Below are 16,964 nucleotides of genomic sequence, written 5' to 3'. Positions count from 1 at the left end.
ACATCCCAGCTATTGATAAGTGAGTTCTTGCCAGACAGGATGCTATCAAACTAAGTTTCCTTTTACATTTTCTAGGCACTTCCCTTTCTCTGGAGGTGATAGGCATTATCAGGACAGGAGTGTATTCCTAACAGCCCAATAGCACCTTCTTTCAATGTGACTAGTTTGGATGTGACCGGTTGCTTCCCAGCTTATGGCTGCCTCTGTTGCTTAGCCAAAGATCTTAGCCTAAGAACAGGGCCTCAGACTGTCACAGTAAGAGAAGGACCTTACACTGGCAGACAGTGATTTTGATTCTTTCTTTTATACCTCTAACTAGCCAAGTGATAAGAATACACCTAAATTCTTAGAGTATAGGCCTTTCAAGACAGGCCTGAATATCTATATCCTAACAAGCATCTCTTCCAAAAAGTCATCCAGTCTTGATGGGAAGACTTCACGAGATGGAGAATATGGAGGTTACTTATCTGTAACTGGAGATTCTTTGAGAGGTGTGGTCTCTATCTATATTCTACATGAGGGTATGCATGCACTCCATGAGACAGATTTCTAGTAATTAGTGTCCACTGGTCTGTGCCTGCACAGTTGTCCTCCTCATGCTCCGAACCGAAGGCATAAAGGGTCGTGCAGACCGACACCTCTCCAATTCCCCTTCTTACCACGACTCAGAAAGATCCAAAGCAGAGGGGAAGGAGGGCAAGTAGTGGAATACAGATATGGACCACACATCATGAAGCATCTCCCATTACAGGTAAGTAACTTCCGTTTCTTCTTCGAGTGCTGGGCCCTATGTGTATTCCACATATGGATGACTGGTAAGCAGTATTCAAACAGAATAGGGGTGCAAGGATGCAGTTGGAATAGATGTCTGTAATATTGATGTCCCAACAGCTGAATCTGCAAAGGAGGCCTGGACTAATGCAGAATGTTTTGTGAATGTATGGATGGAGTTCCAGGTAGCTGCCCTACAAACGTTTAGTATGGGTACCTCTTGAAGGGATGCTTGATGGTTGTGCTTTAGTGGAGTGGGCTCCCATCTGGGGGAAGAATATGTGCCAACTGATAACAACGAATGATGCAGCCAGAAATCTACGTAGAGAATTACTGAGCAGATAACGGTTGTCCTTGCAATTGCTTCACTATAACAACAAATCACCTTGGTGATTTTCTAATCAATTTTGTTCTTTGCAGGTAAAATGCCGAAGCCCGTCTTATATCAAGAAAGTGAAGTCTCCTCTTTTCTTTGGAAGTATGAGTTTTTGGAAAGAATACTGGTAAGTGAATAAGTTGATTCATATGAAACTCAGAAATTATCTTGGGGGTGAATTTCGGGTGAAGCTGAAGGGAAACCTTCTCCTTATGAAAAATGGTGTATGACAGGTCAGCCGTGAGGGCTCCTAGGTCACTCACCCATCTGGCTGATGTGATGGCAACTAGGAAGGCGATCTTCATGGAGAGGCAGGACACTGAATACATGGCCAATGGTTAAAGATTGGTCTGGTAAGTATTAATAGTACTAAGTTGAGGTCCCATTTTGATGTAGGTTTCAGCATCACTGGAGACCTAACAAGACCTTTCAGGAATCCAGTGGTTGTTGGGTTAGTAAAAATGGAGTAGTCTTCTACCAGATTTCTGCTAGATGGACCCACAGTGAACGAACAGAAAGTCCTGATGTCTTCAGGGACAAGAGATAGTCTAAAATAGCAGGGATTCCTTGAGCTTAGCAGCTCTGGCCTTGGCTCCTGAGCTCGTGCTCCAAGGGGCTCTGCTCATCCACTGAGGCTGCTGTATGTGGGGGGGGTGGCGTGTCTCACTGACTTGGATCCAACTGAGGTCTCATGGCCTTCTCCATAAGGTATTTCTTCAGTTGGAGCTCTTGTCCCTTGCAGGTTTTTTTTGGTGGGGGGGTGTCAGATGCTGTACTTAGCAGAGATGTGACCTCTCCAAGGCAACAGAGGCAGTGTTGGTGTCCGTCTCTCCTGGAGAAGAAGGAGGGGCAGGAGATACAGTTCTTATACCCCAGGACTCAGGGCATAGTCTTTGTCGGCGGGCAAAACTAAGCTATATTAACTGTGCTATAATGCTAAAACTCTAACAAAACTAAGAATACTAAAAACTATGTACAATTATATTTACAGGTTCTGAAGAAAAAGACACAGAGGTAGTTACAGGCACAGGATTCCAACTCAGACCATGTGGCAGTGAGAAGGAACTGGAGAGGTGTTGATCCACTAGTGACCTCAGTTCAGAGCACAAGGAGGGCAATTGCACAGGTGTGGACCAATGGACACTACTTGCTAGAAATCTCCGGTTTCAGCGGCATGGGGTGCATGTGTACCCACGTGTAGAATATACACAGGGACCGACATTTGAAGAAGAATCACCACTCCCTTTGGGAGTTTTTTCCAATGGCTAATTATCCACACTTAAAAATTTGTGTCTTATTAACTGGGTATCCAGGGGCAGAATTTGTCCCTTGATGTTGAAATAGTTAATGATTAATTGGATTATTTTGCACAGTTCTTTGAAGATACAGAGGTATTATTATAAATGTGAACCATAAGACCCCCCCTTTCCCCATTTGTACACAAGCATAAGTTTGTATGCAGCATCTGTGCTCTGATGCGCCTGCAGCTTCGTTGGCATCCAAGAATACATCCATTTAAGTTCAGATCACTTTTCATCCCAGTGTGAACTTTTGAGAGGAGCCCTAAATGAATTACTTCCAGATGAAAGGTTAGCTATCCCATTTCACTGCACAGAGCTCAGAGACTGCAAACAACCCACCAGCCTGTATTATGCCCATGGTAACAAAGCAGTGAGTATACACTGTCATATGCCTGCTTGTTTCTTCATTTGTCTAAGCCTTGCTTCAGTCTATGCACGATATATATTTTTCTGTGCTAGACATAATATCTGTTTTAAAGCAGGGGAGGTAAAATAGTGATTCTTATAGCAAATTAACCTTGAAATTATTTTCCAGGCAGGGCTTCTTTGACTACAGCCTCTGCATATGACCAGCTGGAGGTTTTTAAATGTGACGTCACCACTTCGTTTATTTCCACTGTCACCTTTTTTAACAATATAATGCAACTCTCGATGGCATTGTGCAGCACCTTTCATGCAAACGGCATGTCCTCCCCTCCTCGGAAGGCTTTGCAGAGTTAAATGATGCAGTTGCAGTAATAAATAGCAGCAAAGGGCAGGAAGAAATGAGGCGGCATTAGCAAATGAGATAAGCCTGCGTTGGACTTTAAAAAGACTCTTGTGACAAGCATGCTGAAACAGGTGCAAACCGTGCAGAGACTGCAATTTTGGCTTGAAAATATGTCTTGCTCTCTTTTCTTCTTGCTGTCAAAGATGACCTAGCTTAGGTTTTTATATAACATCTATCACCACGGTATCTAGTGATGTCATGAGATCTCGTGATTGTAAAATAACAAATAGGTATTCCTAGCCACCCATGAAATGCTACATAATTTGACATGCAGCTTTCCTCTAAAATCTTCTGCACTATATGGAGCGCATATGGCCAAGTGTTTTATAGGTGACACAACAGATTCCTGATTGCAAAGCTCTCGGTCCAAATGATATTTACATTCATGATTTATGATGCCTTCAAGGCTTGTTGGTCTTTGCAGGTTGTTGCCAGATGGCCCCTCCTCCTTGCATGGAGCACTGCAGTGCAGTTGTAGATAACAGCTGCTTAAAAGATCACCTGTTTAAATAAATGGCTGCTGTCGGCATCCCTTCTGATATTGACATAGATAGAATGCTGTTTTTTAGCTTTTGAATATGACTGAAGGTGGGAGGTAAGGGGGGATTTAGAAGTCAGTATTTCACAGTGCATGACTCAGTGCTAGAAAACCAGAACAGATATCCTTTGCCATTCAAGGAAACCCCACCCATCAGATCTCTTACAGAGGTTTTCCTTTGACTGACCTATGGGTAGCCCTGCTATGCACCTGTTTACACTACTGTTCTATTTGCTTGGGTTCTTATATTACTGCCCATCAGAGCAATATCTGAGCACCTAGACAGAACAAACTGCAGTCTTGTCTTCACAGGGAAGAGCAATTCCCTCCACTGCAGGAATTTCTGGGTGAAATTCCATGCCCTGTGTTATACAGTAGCTCCAACTAGATTAGTGCAGTGACCTTAAAATCTACAAATACACGGGCACAAATGTTTACTGCACAATGGGAGTAACAATACTGACTCACTTTGCAAAGTGCTGTGAAATTCATGGATGACAGGCGTTATGTTATCGCTAGTCATTACCTGAAGGTAATAGCCACAATCGAGGAGAACAATGGCCAGATTCTGATCTTGCTTACACCACTGTAAATCCCATGGAACCAAGAACAGAATCTGGCCCCCTATCCAACTGCCCACTTTTTAATTGCCGAAGTCAGAAGTGCAGGGCCATGCTCCTTGTTGTTGTTCTAATGATCTTTGTGTTTCCATCCTTAAGAGCGAAATGGCAGATGTGAACTCCAAGAGGGCATCTCAGTTGTTGCAGAAATGTATTAAGCCAGAGGACAACGGAGGGGACGCACAGCCCAAAGAGGAGATAATAGAAGAGCAGTCTCTCCCTGTTATCACTCAATCCTACCCTCAGACAGTGCAAGGTACGTGCATTTCTCTGGCCTCTTTCTAATAATGCATTTTGCAATGATGCCATTATGTTGTTGTTATCATCTGCCTCATGTATGGCTGTAAAGAGCTAGGCCCATGTATGGTGCTGTATAAATAATGGTCACACTTCACATGAAGGGAACATTTATAAGTAGTTTGCAAATAGATGAATAGACATTATAACAGTTGATTAACCATTTGTTAGAGTCCCACAAGCCAACAGGTTGCTCATAACCACCTATTATGCCTTCTATTGATATGCTTCTAACCATCTATAGTACATGTCACTCATGTCTGTAGATGCTTATAACATCTATTAAACCTGTATAAACTATTTATAAATGTATCCTCTTCATATAAAGTGTGACCTAAACAATAATATTAGACCTTCACAACTAAAACTAAAAGATTTTCATGCTGCTTTGTAGTATGATGAGTGGACCTGAGAAAGAGGGTGAGATTTCAGGAGGGACTTAGTTCAGCATGGCACTAAGGAGCTCGGGAATGCTGGCTGAACCAGACTGTTTTCACATCAACTCTAGGACTTCCGCACATAATACTGGTCTCCCAGCCTGTTCAATAAAGATCTCTTTCCTACAACTCTACCATCCACGTCCCTTATTCGTGTTCCTCTGCAGCCTGAGGCATGGTTTGCCTGGTGGGATCATCTGGGCATATCTCACCTAATCAATCCCCTGCCATTGCAGGGGCCTCTGGCATTGGTGGTTACCTTGGTCTCTCCTGTTCTCTGCCTGTGGCACATAGTTTAGTCTCCTGAAGACTGAAATGCTTTGGACTAAGTAAAGTAATTGGGCTCAACACAGTGGTATTTGGGTGAAATGTACAGCCTGTGATATAAAGAAGATCAGACTAGATGATCTAATGGTGCATTCTGGCCTGAATCTCTATGAAAATCTATGAAATAATGAAACTACTGTGCTTTGCGGGGGAACTAATGCAATTTTTTTGGGTGATCTTAATAGTGACTTTGGGATTTCTCCTCCTCACAGAGGAAATATCGATGGTGTTCAACACCTACAACATGGCAGCCAACCTTGGCCCAGCCTCCAGGAGGAAGAGGGAGAAAGGGGCGAATCACGATGGCACAAGCACCTCCCTCTATGTTGACCGCCGCAAGTCCAAGGTGTGGAACTATTACACCAAGCTGGGAGATGCCTATGTCGAGTGCAACGTCTGCAAGAAGCAGCTCTCCTTTCATAACAGCACCACCACCATGCGGGAGCACCTGGTGAGGAAGCACAGCATTCGCGACACTTTGCTCTCGCAGCTGAAGGATGACCAGGCTTCTGAGTCTGACTGCATGGCTCAGGAGAACATGATAAAGAGGTCCCGGCAGATGACACCGGAAAACTACCTGTACCATGCCGCGTCCTGCTCGGAACCAAGGACTGATGTGATTCTGGAACTGGTGCTTGAGATGATATTTCGTGACCTCCATCCTCTTTCCGTGGTGAAAGACAAGGGTTTTGGCCTCCTCATCGGGTATCTAGAGCCTAATTTTACCCTTCCATCTCCTATTCAGCTCTCCAGCATGCTGTGGCATAGATACAATGTGGTGAAGCAGCACCTGGAGCGCTATTTACAAACAGCCCAGTCCATAGTCCTCTGCGTGGAGTTCTGGGTGTCCCAGCCCAACCAGACATACTTGACAATCACAGCCAACTTCATCGATGGGGAGTGGCGCCGGGCAAGATGTATCCTGGAAACCCAGCCAGTGCATGAGACTAAAGGGGAGGGCGATTTAGGAGAGAAGCTCTACAGCATCCTGACAGAGTTTGGGTTGTCGAATAAGTCCATCTTCTGTGTGATGCACGACAGCCTGGAGAACACAGTGATGAATTCGCAGCCGCTTAAAAGGGCTTATGGCTGGACCAGTCTGTGCTGTGCTGCCCACATGCTGCACCTGTGCATCAAGGCGGGGTTGGAGGTCGGGCAGGTGCAAGAGGCTCTGACTGCCGCCCGGGGCATCGTGAGCTACTTCCAACAGGATGCGAAAGCCACCTGCTCACTGAACAGCAAGCTGGAAGCGATCAACAAGACCAAGTTGAAGCTGGTGATGGACGTGGGATCTCGCTGGATAACTACCATCGAGATGTGTGAGAGCCTCCTGGACCTCAAATGGGCTATCATGTCCCTGCTGGAGGAACATCCCAAAGGGACGTTGGCTGTGCAGAACTTAGCTGACCACCAGTGGAAGCTCTTGCAGGACCTGGTGCCAGTCATGAGGACGATTAAGATCGCCACATCGTTCTTGCGTGAGGAGCAGAACATCTCCATCTCTTCTCTGATGCCTTGCATCCACGGTATCGTCGCTGCCATTGGGCAGCAGTTGGAAGAGTCCAGTGATATCATCAAGATGGTGGTAGGCAATATCAGGTCAGAGCTGATGCAGCGCTGGAGTATATCGGAGGATGAGAAGGTGCTGGAAAGCCCTGCGATTATTGCCTCATTTCTAGACCCTCGTTTCAAGGAGATGAGGTTCCTGAGTCCCAACCTGAGGAGTGAGCTGCATAAGAGAGTCAAAAATATGCTATCACAGGTCTTCAACCACCAGTCCCCGCCTTCTCCCCAGTTCTGGGTGCCGAATGCAGATTACAAAGCAGAGGTAGGAGAAGCAGGGGGTCAGCTGTCTGCTCATAAAGACAGAGGCCCAAGTGGCCAGTCCCAGAGCATGTATGACATCCTTTTGGGGAAAGATCCAACGGAGAGTATGCCTGAAATTCATCAGCAACTGGAGAATTACATCGTGGAACCTCTCTGCAAACGCAGCACCAACCCACTGGACTGGTGGAAAACCAATGAGCACCGCTTCCCCGCTGTGGCGAGATTAGGCAGGCAGTACCTTGCCATACCAGCCACTGTCGTGCTGCCAGACCAGGCCTTTGCTGCCAACGAGAGCACCCTGGAGCATCGGAGAGCTGTGCTCACCCCTGAAAATCTGGACCAAATTCTGTTCTTGCACCAAAATTTTGATTTTTTAGAATCAATGAGAAACAGTAATGACATGCGGGGCAGAAATCTGCATGCCCAGTATTAAAATGCAGTAGGGGTGGGGCTGAGTACAGAGGTGATGTATAACAGTGTTTAACGCTTCCCTACCTTCTGGGTGGGATTTTGGAAAGGTGTCTGCCTAACTTCATTCCCACTGAAATTATCGTTTGATGTCAATGGGAGCAGAGTTAAGCCAAAGCTGAGTGTTTTCCAAAATCCTCCCTATGTGTACAACAAACACTGTTTTTGTAACCACTTTGTGATAGTTTCATCCAACTCAAATACAATATAATTCCAGAGCAGAAAGAAAATGTAAGTTCTACCAATCTGGACTTATTAGCATCACCTCTGAATTTGGCCCTAGGGCATGCTAGTAAAATCCTAAAGGATATAAAAATTCTCATTGTAGCAACCTTTTTACAAAACAAAGGTCAAATATATTAATATATGTAAATGTTAAGACTATTCACCACTGCTGCATGGATCCTACTACTACATAGTCAAAAGCTGTGAGTTTTTATGGAACAGGCCATTGTCCACTATTTTGAGATGTTATTTAAGTTGCACTGATGTTAAAAGTTTCAGTCCTCAGAGCTACTCTCCTCTTCTGCAGTAGGTTGTTCCTGGTAACAGAGAAGCAGATGGAAATTGTTCACCTAGGGCAGCCCTTAACACATCATCCAGTGGGTCACTAGACTGGAAGACAGATCCTGTCTCTTGCCAGTTTTCAGAGTGTATGCATGGCTTGGTTGGGAGGAGAGATAGCAGAAAACCTCCCAGAAGTTCCACATAAAGGGCCGGAGCCTGAGCTAGTAAAATACATCAACGGAGCTATGCCGATTTACATCAGCTGATGACCTGGCCCATAAACTTGATTCTTCACTCACACACCAGTTTTAAAGCTATGTAACTCTATCTTCAGTGGAGATACTCCTGACTTACACTAGTCTAAGCAGCGGAAGAATTGGATTATAGTAATTTTGCATCAGTTTACTTAAAGGCGGATTTTAAACTGCTTCAAGCCCCTGCATGGACACTCTTAATTCAGTTTGAACTGGTTTACATCAATTTTTCTTGCATTGGTATTTACAATTTTACAGTCACAAGTTAAATCAATACGACCAGTTTTAAACCAGTACCAGAGTATCCATAGGGTTTGCACCTGTTTAACTAAACCGGTTTTTAACCTTTTTTTAGTTAAACCAGTGAAAATTCTGTGTGTAGACAAGGCTTGGGTGAGTGACAGGCTTCAAAGTAAAGAGCACACTGAGATGAATGGAGGCAAGTCATGCCAATGCCCTGTTTGAGGCCTTCTGTTTGCACTCTCAGAAGACAGCTGGTCATATTTTAAGGGTTTCCTTTAAGGCTAGAAAGCTTTCTTTCATCTTTAACCTTTTTTTAAAAAAATAACACCTTAAATTCTACAGAAGCTAATGAGAAAACTTCCAGGGAAATTGTCCCAATTGCCATGGGTGAGTATGTTTTTCAAGCCCTTGACCTGAACACTGCTGCTTTAGTAAGAGGCGCTACAAGAGCATTTTGACTAGTGTGAGGAAGGATTTCATCATCCAGCCTCGCAAAACAGCCACCAACCCAACAACAAAATATATTTCCAGTTCCCACACAATGATGGTTGGGGGAAAACCCTAGTTATATTTTATTTGCTGTCCAAGCAAAAGAAATCCAATAACAACTCAACTTTTCAGTTTTGCAAGATTGTATTGCTTCTGCAAACAAAAAGTGATAGACAAAACCGGTGCAATAATTTACGACCTGCTATGGTGCTTTAAAATATTCTGGGATATTAACAGTGGGACTGCTAGACAGCTGATAAGATTTATGGCAGATCAAACAGACCTTTAGTTCTGTTGCTGGATCTTTTGCCGCTCTCATCACTGTAGTATCTGAGTGTCTTCCAGTGATAAAATAAACAAGGGACTGACATGTAATGTGTGGCTCATTCCATTACTCTCCCCTGGGGGAAAACTGCATGTGACTAAAAATAAAAGGAAGAAAGGCTGATGTGCTATATGTTATTATTTGTGATGGCCGGGTTGAAGAAGTGAGGTTTGCATTTGAATCGGAAAGTGGTGAGGTCTGAAGTAGCTCTGAGTTCCAACAGAGGCAAATTCCACAGCCTTGGATGAGCCCTGAGAACGTTCTGTCTCCTGCACAAATGAGCTTCATCTTTCCAATAGAGAATTCCAGTGTTCCAAAGGAGCAGAGTGGTCAGCTGTATTGACCTTTTCTTCAGTTTTAATAGTCTAAGCTGCTAAAAAATTCCTTGGTATCACAGCCAATATGAAGATAACTGTAGTAAAAAACAAAATTCTGCTACGATTGGATCTGTTGTGCAATTAAGAAAAACCCTGCTCCATAACTTGCAGTTTCCAATTAACTAATATGTTCAATTTACCCATGGGAATGTAAGACCTGCAAATTTGTTATTTCCACAGAGGCTATTGGCTGCATGAAGGCCTTTTGTTTTAATTTAGCATTCGCTCTGCCTGAGAGAAGCCAGGCTTTTTATTAAACTTCAAACCATGTTAGTTTGTCCTTTACCCAACCTCAGCTCACCGAGCCTGTTACAAGTCTGTAAGGCACTTTAAGATCCGAGCAGCTATAGTAATGGTAATGACTTCCCTGTATATTTCACCTACCAAATGACTGTATGAAGAGGGCACAGCATATATTTAGATACATAGATTCACAGACTCCAAGCCCAGAAGGGACCATTGTGATCATCTGGTCTGACCTCCTGCATAACATGGGCCATAGAACTTCCCCAAAATAATTCCCAGAGCAGATCTTTTAGAAAAACATCCAATCTTGATTTAAAATCGTCAGTCATGGAGAATCCACTGTGACCCTTGGTAAGCTGTTCCACTGGTTAATTACTCTGACTGTTAAAAATGTACACCTTATTTCCAGTCTGAGTTGTCTAGCTTTAACTCGCAGCCTCTGGATCGTGTTACGCCTTTCTCTGCTAGATTGAAGAGCCCATTATTAATTATTTATTCCCCACCTAGGTACTCACAGATTTTAATCAAGTCATCCCTTAACATTCTCTTTGTTAAGTTAAATAAGACTGATTCTTTCAAGTCTAATGTCCGTGCAGCATGCCCTGTTCTGCTCCACCAACATGGTATAACTAGTTTTGAAATAACCATTAAAAGCAGTATAACAACTTTTACAACTCGAGCTCAAGAACCCAATTTAATAAGCTATGCAGAGAGCACATACAAAATAACAATGCACAGATCATCGCAGGGCTACATATTCAATCTGAAATGCAGGGCATGACCATCACGTTTCGGCAAAAAAGATATAAATACAACGGCAATTTCTCATTGATTTTCCTATTTTGACCTTTCTAACAACAGCAACTGAACCCATAAACTGATGGTAAGAAACAAGGGCTATCCACATCCAACGTTTATTTTTAAATGGAAGCAAGAGGGCTTTTTTTTAATTAAACGGAAGCAGAAGTACAGAGCCTCTCCTATTTGTACAACAGCTATTTTACAGTCATTAACAACTACATATTTTTTTCAACCATGCATAATTGTAATTTAATGCCAGGCATGCATACTTAATTGAACACACACGTCCTTGCTGTGTTAATGTAAGTAAAGAGCATTTAATGCCTGAATGTTTCTTTATACTTCAACTTGATGCCAACAATGTTATATTGGTGCTAAATGCTAAAAACATCCAAATAGGCTTTGGCATCCTACCATATACAAACAGTTACAACTCTTCTTTCAATACCTTCAAGTGGAGGTTTCTTTCCAGCCTCATCAGGTGCTTCTGCATGAGGAAAAACAGTGAGTGTTTTTCTGCAGTGCCAACAATGGTGTAAGCTGAAGTGCCGGCTGGGCACACTGTCATGTCAGCTAATCCTGCACAGAGCTGATCAGCAACTGATCAGATGCTAAAAAACATTTACATATTTTCCAAGCTTAGACAAGACTACCACCACTGATAACCCTGCGCGGTTTCCCAGTTACCATTGGAGAAGGTCAACGTCTGAGTTTGTTTCTTTCATCTTTGGCTCATTTTTTAATGTTTTATGGGCCACTTAATATTTATCAGCGGCTCCATCTGCTCCTGCACACGGTGGCATTTCATATGAGCATTCCGACTTTTTATCTTGTCGAACACCCTACAAGTTGACAGAAAACAAGGGCCAGTTGTTAGTTTTCTTAACGAGGCTAAATAAAATGGGACTCGCACACAAAAGCTTTCGCCAGGTAATGAGCAGAACAGACTCCCTTAATTTTTAGGTGTGCAGTGTACATGGAAGTGAGGAACCAGCATGTGGTGAGGTAAAGGTTAGTACTTTGGAAGCTTCCCTAGGCAGCTCTGCAATTGCACCTCAATCCTGACCTAAAGCCCTGCTTGGTATTCTCCTCCCACAACCAGTTCTGCCAGTACACCTCAGTCCCTAGCTGTAATACTTTCTCTTCCTTTTCAGTCCAGTTCCCACATCTCCTGAACAGGACCTACAAGTAATGTTGCATTGTGGTAAAAGATGCATTTGTTTTGTAGTGAAAACAGATAGGGAATTAGACCTACAAGGAAAGGGAGATGATCACGGATGGGTTGGCAACAGCCAAAGGACCTATTTCCTTTTAGTCATATGATTCTCCCACAATATCAATGGCAGCCATGGAGCTAAATGCCCTACGTTCTCTTTAAAAATGTAGGGGTTAGCCTAGAGATGAAATGGGATATGAATCTACAGCTTCAGGGTTCATTAATTTAAAGGGACATATGCAACTTTTGTAAAAAAAAAAATCACATTTTTATCTCAAATCATTTTGCCTTTTACTGTTAGAAATAACACCTAACGTTACAACATGAAAGAGATTAGAAAAAGAAAACATTTTCCTCTATTTTTTCTCATTTTTTTTACTTTGTGCACAGTCAGGTTTGTTTTTTCACCTTTACCAATTTCCCATTTGTGTGGGTCTTTCATGCTGAAATGGGGGAGAAAAAACTATTTTTAAAAAAGTTATACGTGGTCGTAAAATCACACAAATTGGCTAGGGGGCTCAGGGAGAAATGCATAATGCATTTAACTCATTTTAAAAAAGACACTAGATTTTGAAGTAAATGGTGCTCCTTTAATTAAGAAAGCTTTGTTTATAAATACAAACTGAATTAAGCAGACATGTAGAAATCACTGAACAATGCAAGATTAATAATAAAGCCATACCTTTCACACTCTTTACATGGAAATGCACCCTGATAGTCTGTGCTCCCAGGCTGGTCTGGAGTTCCCCTCTGACTGCAGGCTGGACTGTATGTCTTGTGTGATGCTTTTTTGTAATTCTTTGACTTTATCTTCAAGTCTTGTCTAGGCAGATAGCCATGCATTTTCTTTGGGCTGCATGCAATCTGCAAATTATGGAATATTTGTTAAAATAGCATTCTTTCCCTCTCTTTCCCCCTCAGAAAGGTTTGTATTGTTGTGGTTGGATAGTTAAATGGAATTGAAGTCAAAGAAAATTAACTCTAAACTTTTTAAAAACCGCATGCATATGCTTATCACATGTACACACACATACACACTATGATACAGTGCAACCTCTCTCAGATCCTGATTCAGGAAAGCACTTAAGACCCACTGAAGTCAACAGGAAAATGTATCCATTCTTACCTGAAAATTTCCTTTCATTGAATAATCTGTTCATTCTAACAGATCCATTAGAATGGGTGCTTCAACCTGCTTGCAGGTTGGGGTGGGGGAGGGCAGAACCAGACCTGTCAGTCCCTGGCAGCTGGGAAATGCCTCACATCCAGTTGAGATAGCTTTCACAGCCAGGATAATGCAAATCTACTTTCTTAAATTACAGACTGTGTTAAATATACTTGGAGGAAAAAGCACAACAATTTCTCCTACTGCAAAGGATAGTAAATTTCACCTATTGACAACAAACCCAAATCATTGGACATCCATTTCCATCTCTATTCTGGACCATCTGTTGTCTCTCTGACTGGATCTGCAGACCTTATCATTTGAAAAAAGGAAATTTTCAGGTAACCATGGATAAATTTTCTGATTCTTCTTCATGCTAAGGTCCATAGATCTGTTACAATGGATTTTCATAACAGTGTGCCTCCAAGACAGGAAGCAAGATCATTCTTGAAATGTGGACATCTACTACAAAGTACATTATATATAAATATCTTCTCCATCATCCCCTGGCACTGAGGTGTGGAGAAGACTTCTCCCAAAAGAAAGAAAATGGCACTGAGTAAGACTGGATGACCAATATTGTTAAGAAAAAGTTAGCACATGTGACTCCATTTTGGTTTGGGGCTCACCACTGTCTAAAACCAAGTACATCATGCACCAGGAGTAGTGTTCCTTAGATACTGCATTCCTGTGAAAATCCTCCTCCTTGTCTCCAGCCTGCCTTGACTCCCGGTATCTGTTCTTTGTCAGTCCCTAAACTCCCTACTCCCTATCTCCTGGCCTTTGACGTAAGGCCTCCCATCCTGATAATAAAAGTTACTGATGCATGGCTTTAGGACCATGCTGTGTAATTAACATACTAGTTTAGCACGAGGAATGCACCAAGCAGGGATAGGTGGTAGATAAGAAAAGGGTTTGTTTATTGGCTAAGGTTTCCGATGCACGAGGGCAACATGCTTTGCTAAAAAGTATATAACCTTTGTATAAGCTGTATTCAGGGTCCCCTCCTGGCTAGCAGGGGGGCACCACACTCGAGCGTAATAAACTTGGTGTTTTTTGGGAACTCGGCAGTTGTGGACTTTGTTTATGTGCCTCAGCCTAGATTCGAAGTGTGCGTGACCTATCAGGTGTAATTCGTAGCATTTGTGTGCGTGTCCTACCAGGTGTAATTCGTAGCATTTGTGTGCGTGTCCTACCAGGTGTAATTCGCAGCAGTTGTGTGCATGTCCTATCAGGTATAATTCGTAACAATATGAAGAACTTGATGAATTAATGGTTGTCTAGTAGATCTCAAAACAGGAGATATGATTACTCTGTCCTGAGACTGTCAGTGTCCCTAAGGATTTGACTCTTAATGCTTAACTGAAAGTGGCATATTTCTTGAATTTACTTAGAGAATGAACGTTCTAACAGTTCTGAGAACTACTGGTCTGAATAAAAGGTACTATACTAGGTCTGGTTAGAGTAAGCTTCCAACTTCAAATGAAAAATTCAATCTCATTGGAGAAAGTGGCCATCATGAGGCTTACACTAATGGATAGGAAGAATAATGACACCTGCAAAAGGGTGACTCCATCTAGGTAGTGCTGTAAGGAACAAAACGAGGTTCAAAGGTTGAGTGATATCACCCTGCAGCACTGGAATAAAGTGGATGCCCTAAGGAAGCATTTAATGTTGGTATTTGTACATAACTTCCTTTTCTTCAATATGCTGAGAACATTATACTACAGAGATTTGACCTTTTGCTTGGGCACTCTTGTGCATCTACAAGAAAACCCTCCTGGGGCAGGGCTACCCAAGGCTGTGTTTCACTGGTTTAACAGGGTAGTTAAACTGTGGACTTTCCAACAGTCAGTAGACTAAGTTCAATTTGTTGACTTCTCTTTTGGAGTCCATGAGCACCATAATCACTTCATCCAGCTATTCATTTTAAACCATGCCTAGCGGGATCAACCCACGCCTACGGCCAGGTCATTTTCGTATTGATTTGCCCTGTGGCACTCCGCGAAGGTGACAAGAGGAAACTGCAGATTTCATTATTAATTTATTTCCCCTTGAGAATTTGTCCCCAGAATCCTGCTTCAGAGGCAGAAGCTAAATTGGGCTCAGAGATTGCTTTGAAAATATTTCCAGTGGTTAGCAATTTCTCTGTCCTCAAAGAGGCCGAGTCTATTTGTCTCTCCTTCCCCACATGGTTTCTCAGGAAGGCACTTGCCTGCAGCTCAAGGATGGACCCCCCAGCAGCCTCTCTGTTGCACGGGATCCACGTGGGCTAGATAGATCTGTGTTTCTCCTGCAGACCTCAGCAGGAGATTGGATATGAGATTGGATCCTCTGGGGGCAGGAGGGAGGGAGCATTAAAGAGAAGGGCAGCTGGGGGGGGGAGGGCTGTTGGGCCCAAAGGTCCCATATAGAACTCTCTGGTGTTAGTAGCTTCTGTGCTGTGTCTGGTGCCCTCCATCTGTGACCCATGGGGAAGCTTAGCTGCTGGTTCGGGCTATACGAATTCAGAGGGGATCTTCACTTGGCACGCTGCCCTTTTAGCTTGGCTTCTATCGTAGAGATGGGGGAGGGAGGGCTGCCTGCCAGGGACCCAATTCTTTTCTAATCCTGCCTTCTTCCTTTCTCCTGCGGGGCGAGGGATTGAGGGAATCCTGCCTGGCCTGAGCTGTGAGTCAACCTGCTCTCTGCCCACAGAGCCGCACAAGCTCTCCAGAGAGATGCTTGATAAGTGGAGAAGCAAGAGACATGGACCCTTCCTCTGGCTTTTCTTGGCCTAACTCCCTCCCTGAAGCCTCCAGGGAACCAACGCCCCAGTAGGGGAAGTGGAGCTGAGACGGACAGTTTCTCCCCAAAATCCAATACAGCCCGGGGCATGGCTGGGAATTACACAGACACATTATTAAGCCCTATTGTTGGTCTTAAAAATTTGAAACTGAAGTTTGGAATTTCCCTCAGCAACGCTGCAGCAGGGAGGAGAGGGGAGCTACATGCCATTGGAGGGGGACAGAAAAAACTGGAGAGAACTTGAGGAGATGAGCCATTCCCCTGCTGCCAAGGAGTGGCAGGCTTGGTTCTGCCACCCAGCTGCAAGCAGGCTGAAGTGCTCATTGTAATGGATCTGTGGACCTTAGCAAAAATCTTTCTGGTCAATCTTATTCCCCACTTGCTGCCATGAAACAGTCCAGCAGTGCCTGTGCTCTGTGTCATGTACGTGGCGGGTATTTTTTTGAAGAATACTGGCATGTCAAAGATGACACTGCCACATCAGCAACGACAAGTTTAATGCTGACAGCATTACTAACAAGGAGCTAGGGATTATTTTACATGGTTAATTAGGAGGTAAGAGTTTTCTTAATTTTCTTGTTTTAATTAGCAATGGTGTCATAATGTCAAGAGCAAATATTCATAGAATATCATAGAATCATAGAATATCAGGGTTGGAAGGGACCTCGGGAGGTCATCTAGTCCAATCCCCTGCTCAATTGTTATTATTGCATAACTTCCCTGCAAGATTTCAGAGTAACAGCCGTGTTAGTCTGTATTCGCAAAAAGAAAAGGAGTACTTGTGGCACCTTAGCGACTAACCAATTTATCTGAGCATAAGCTT

General features: G+C 43.3%; 2 protein-coding genes across 11 annotated transcripts in view; one reads left to right on the top strand and one right to left on the bottom strand.

Moving 5' to 3' along the window:
* Window positions 1–312: 312 nt before the first annotated feature.
* LOC102936453 (E3 SUMO-protein ligase ZBED1) lies at window positions 313–9,594 on the top strand. 5 transcript variants are annotated; one of them, XM_043534759.1, is made up of 5 exons: window positions 313–751; window positions 1,192–1,274; window positions 2,139–2,273; window positions 4,475–4,631; window positions 5,622–9,594. In XM_043534759.1, the coding sequence occupies exons 4-5, from the start codon at window positions 4,481–4,483 to the stop codon at window positions 7,694–7,696; spliced, it is 2,226 nt and encodes a 741-aa protein (XP_043390694.1). In that variant the 5' UTR covers window positions 313–751; window positions 1,192–1,274; window positions 2,139–2,273; window positions 4,475–4,480; the 3' UTR covers window positions 7,697–9,594. The 5 variants fall into 5 exon arrangements, with proteins under 5 accessions (XP_043390694.1, XP_043390695.1, XP_043390693.1 ...); XM_043534760.1 differs by having other exon boundaries at window positions 1,192–1,278; XM_043534758.1 differs by having other exon boundaries at window positions 313–1,274.
* Window positions 9,595–10,836: 1,242 nt separating this feature from the next.
* Window positions 10,837–16,964, bottom strand: part of ZNF541 (zinc finger protein 541) — a 44,126-nt gene continuing 37,998 nt past the window's right edge. For all 6 annotated transcript variants that reach the window (XM_043534753.1, XM_043534751.1, XM_043534752.1 and 3 more), the window contains 2 exons: window positions 12,872–13,053; window positions 10,837–11,815 (listed from right to left, as the gene is read on the bottom strand). In XM_043534753.1, coding sequence (XP_043390688.1) covers window positions 11,713–11,815; window positions 12,872–13,053 — 285 coding nt within the window. In that variant the 3' untranslated portion in view covers window positions 10,837–11,712. The remainder of the gene's footprint in view (window positions 11,816–12,871; window positions 13,054–16,964) is intronic.

This window comes from Chelonia mydas, chromosome 23 (assembly GCF_015237465.2).
Source record: "Chelonia mydas isolate rCheMyd1 chromosome 23, rCheMyd1.pri.v2, whole genome shotgun sequence".
Lineage (NCBI taxonomy): Eukaryota > Metazoa > Chordata > Testudines > Cheloniidae > Chelonia > Chelonia mydas.
The sequence above is the reverse complement of the archived record's forward strand: the minus strand, read 5'-3'. Positions and strand labels throughout refer to the sequence as shown.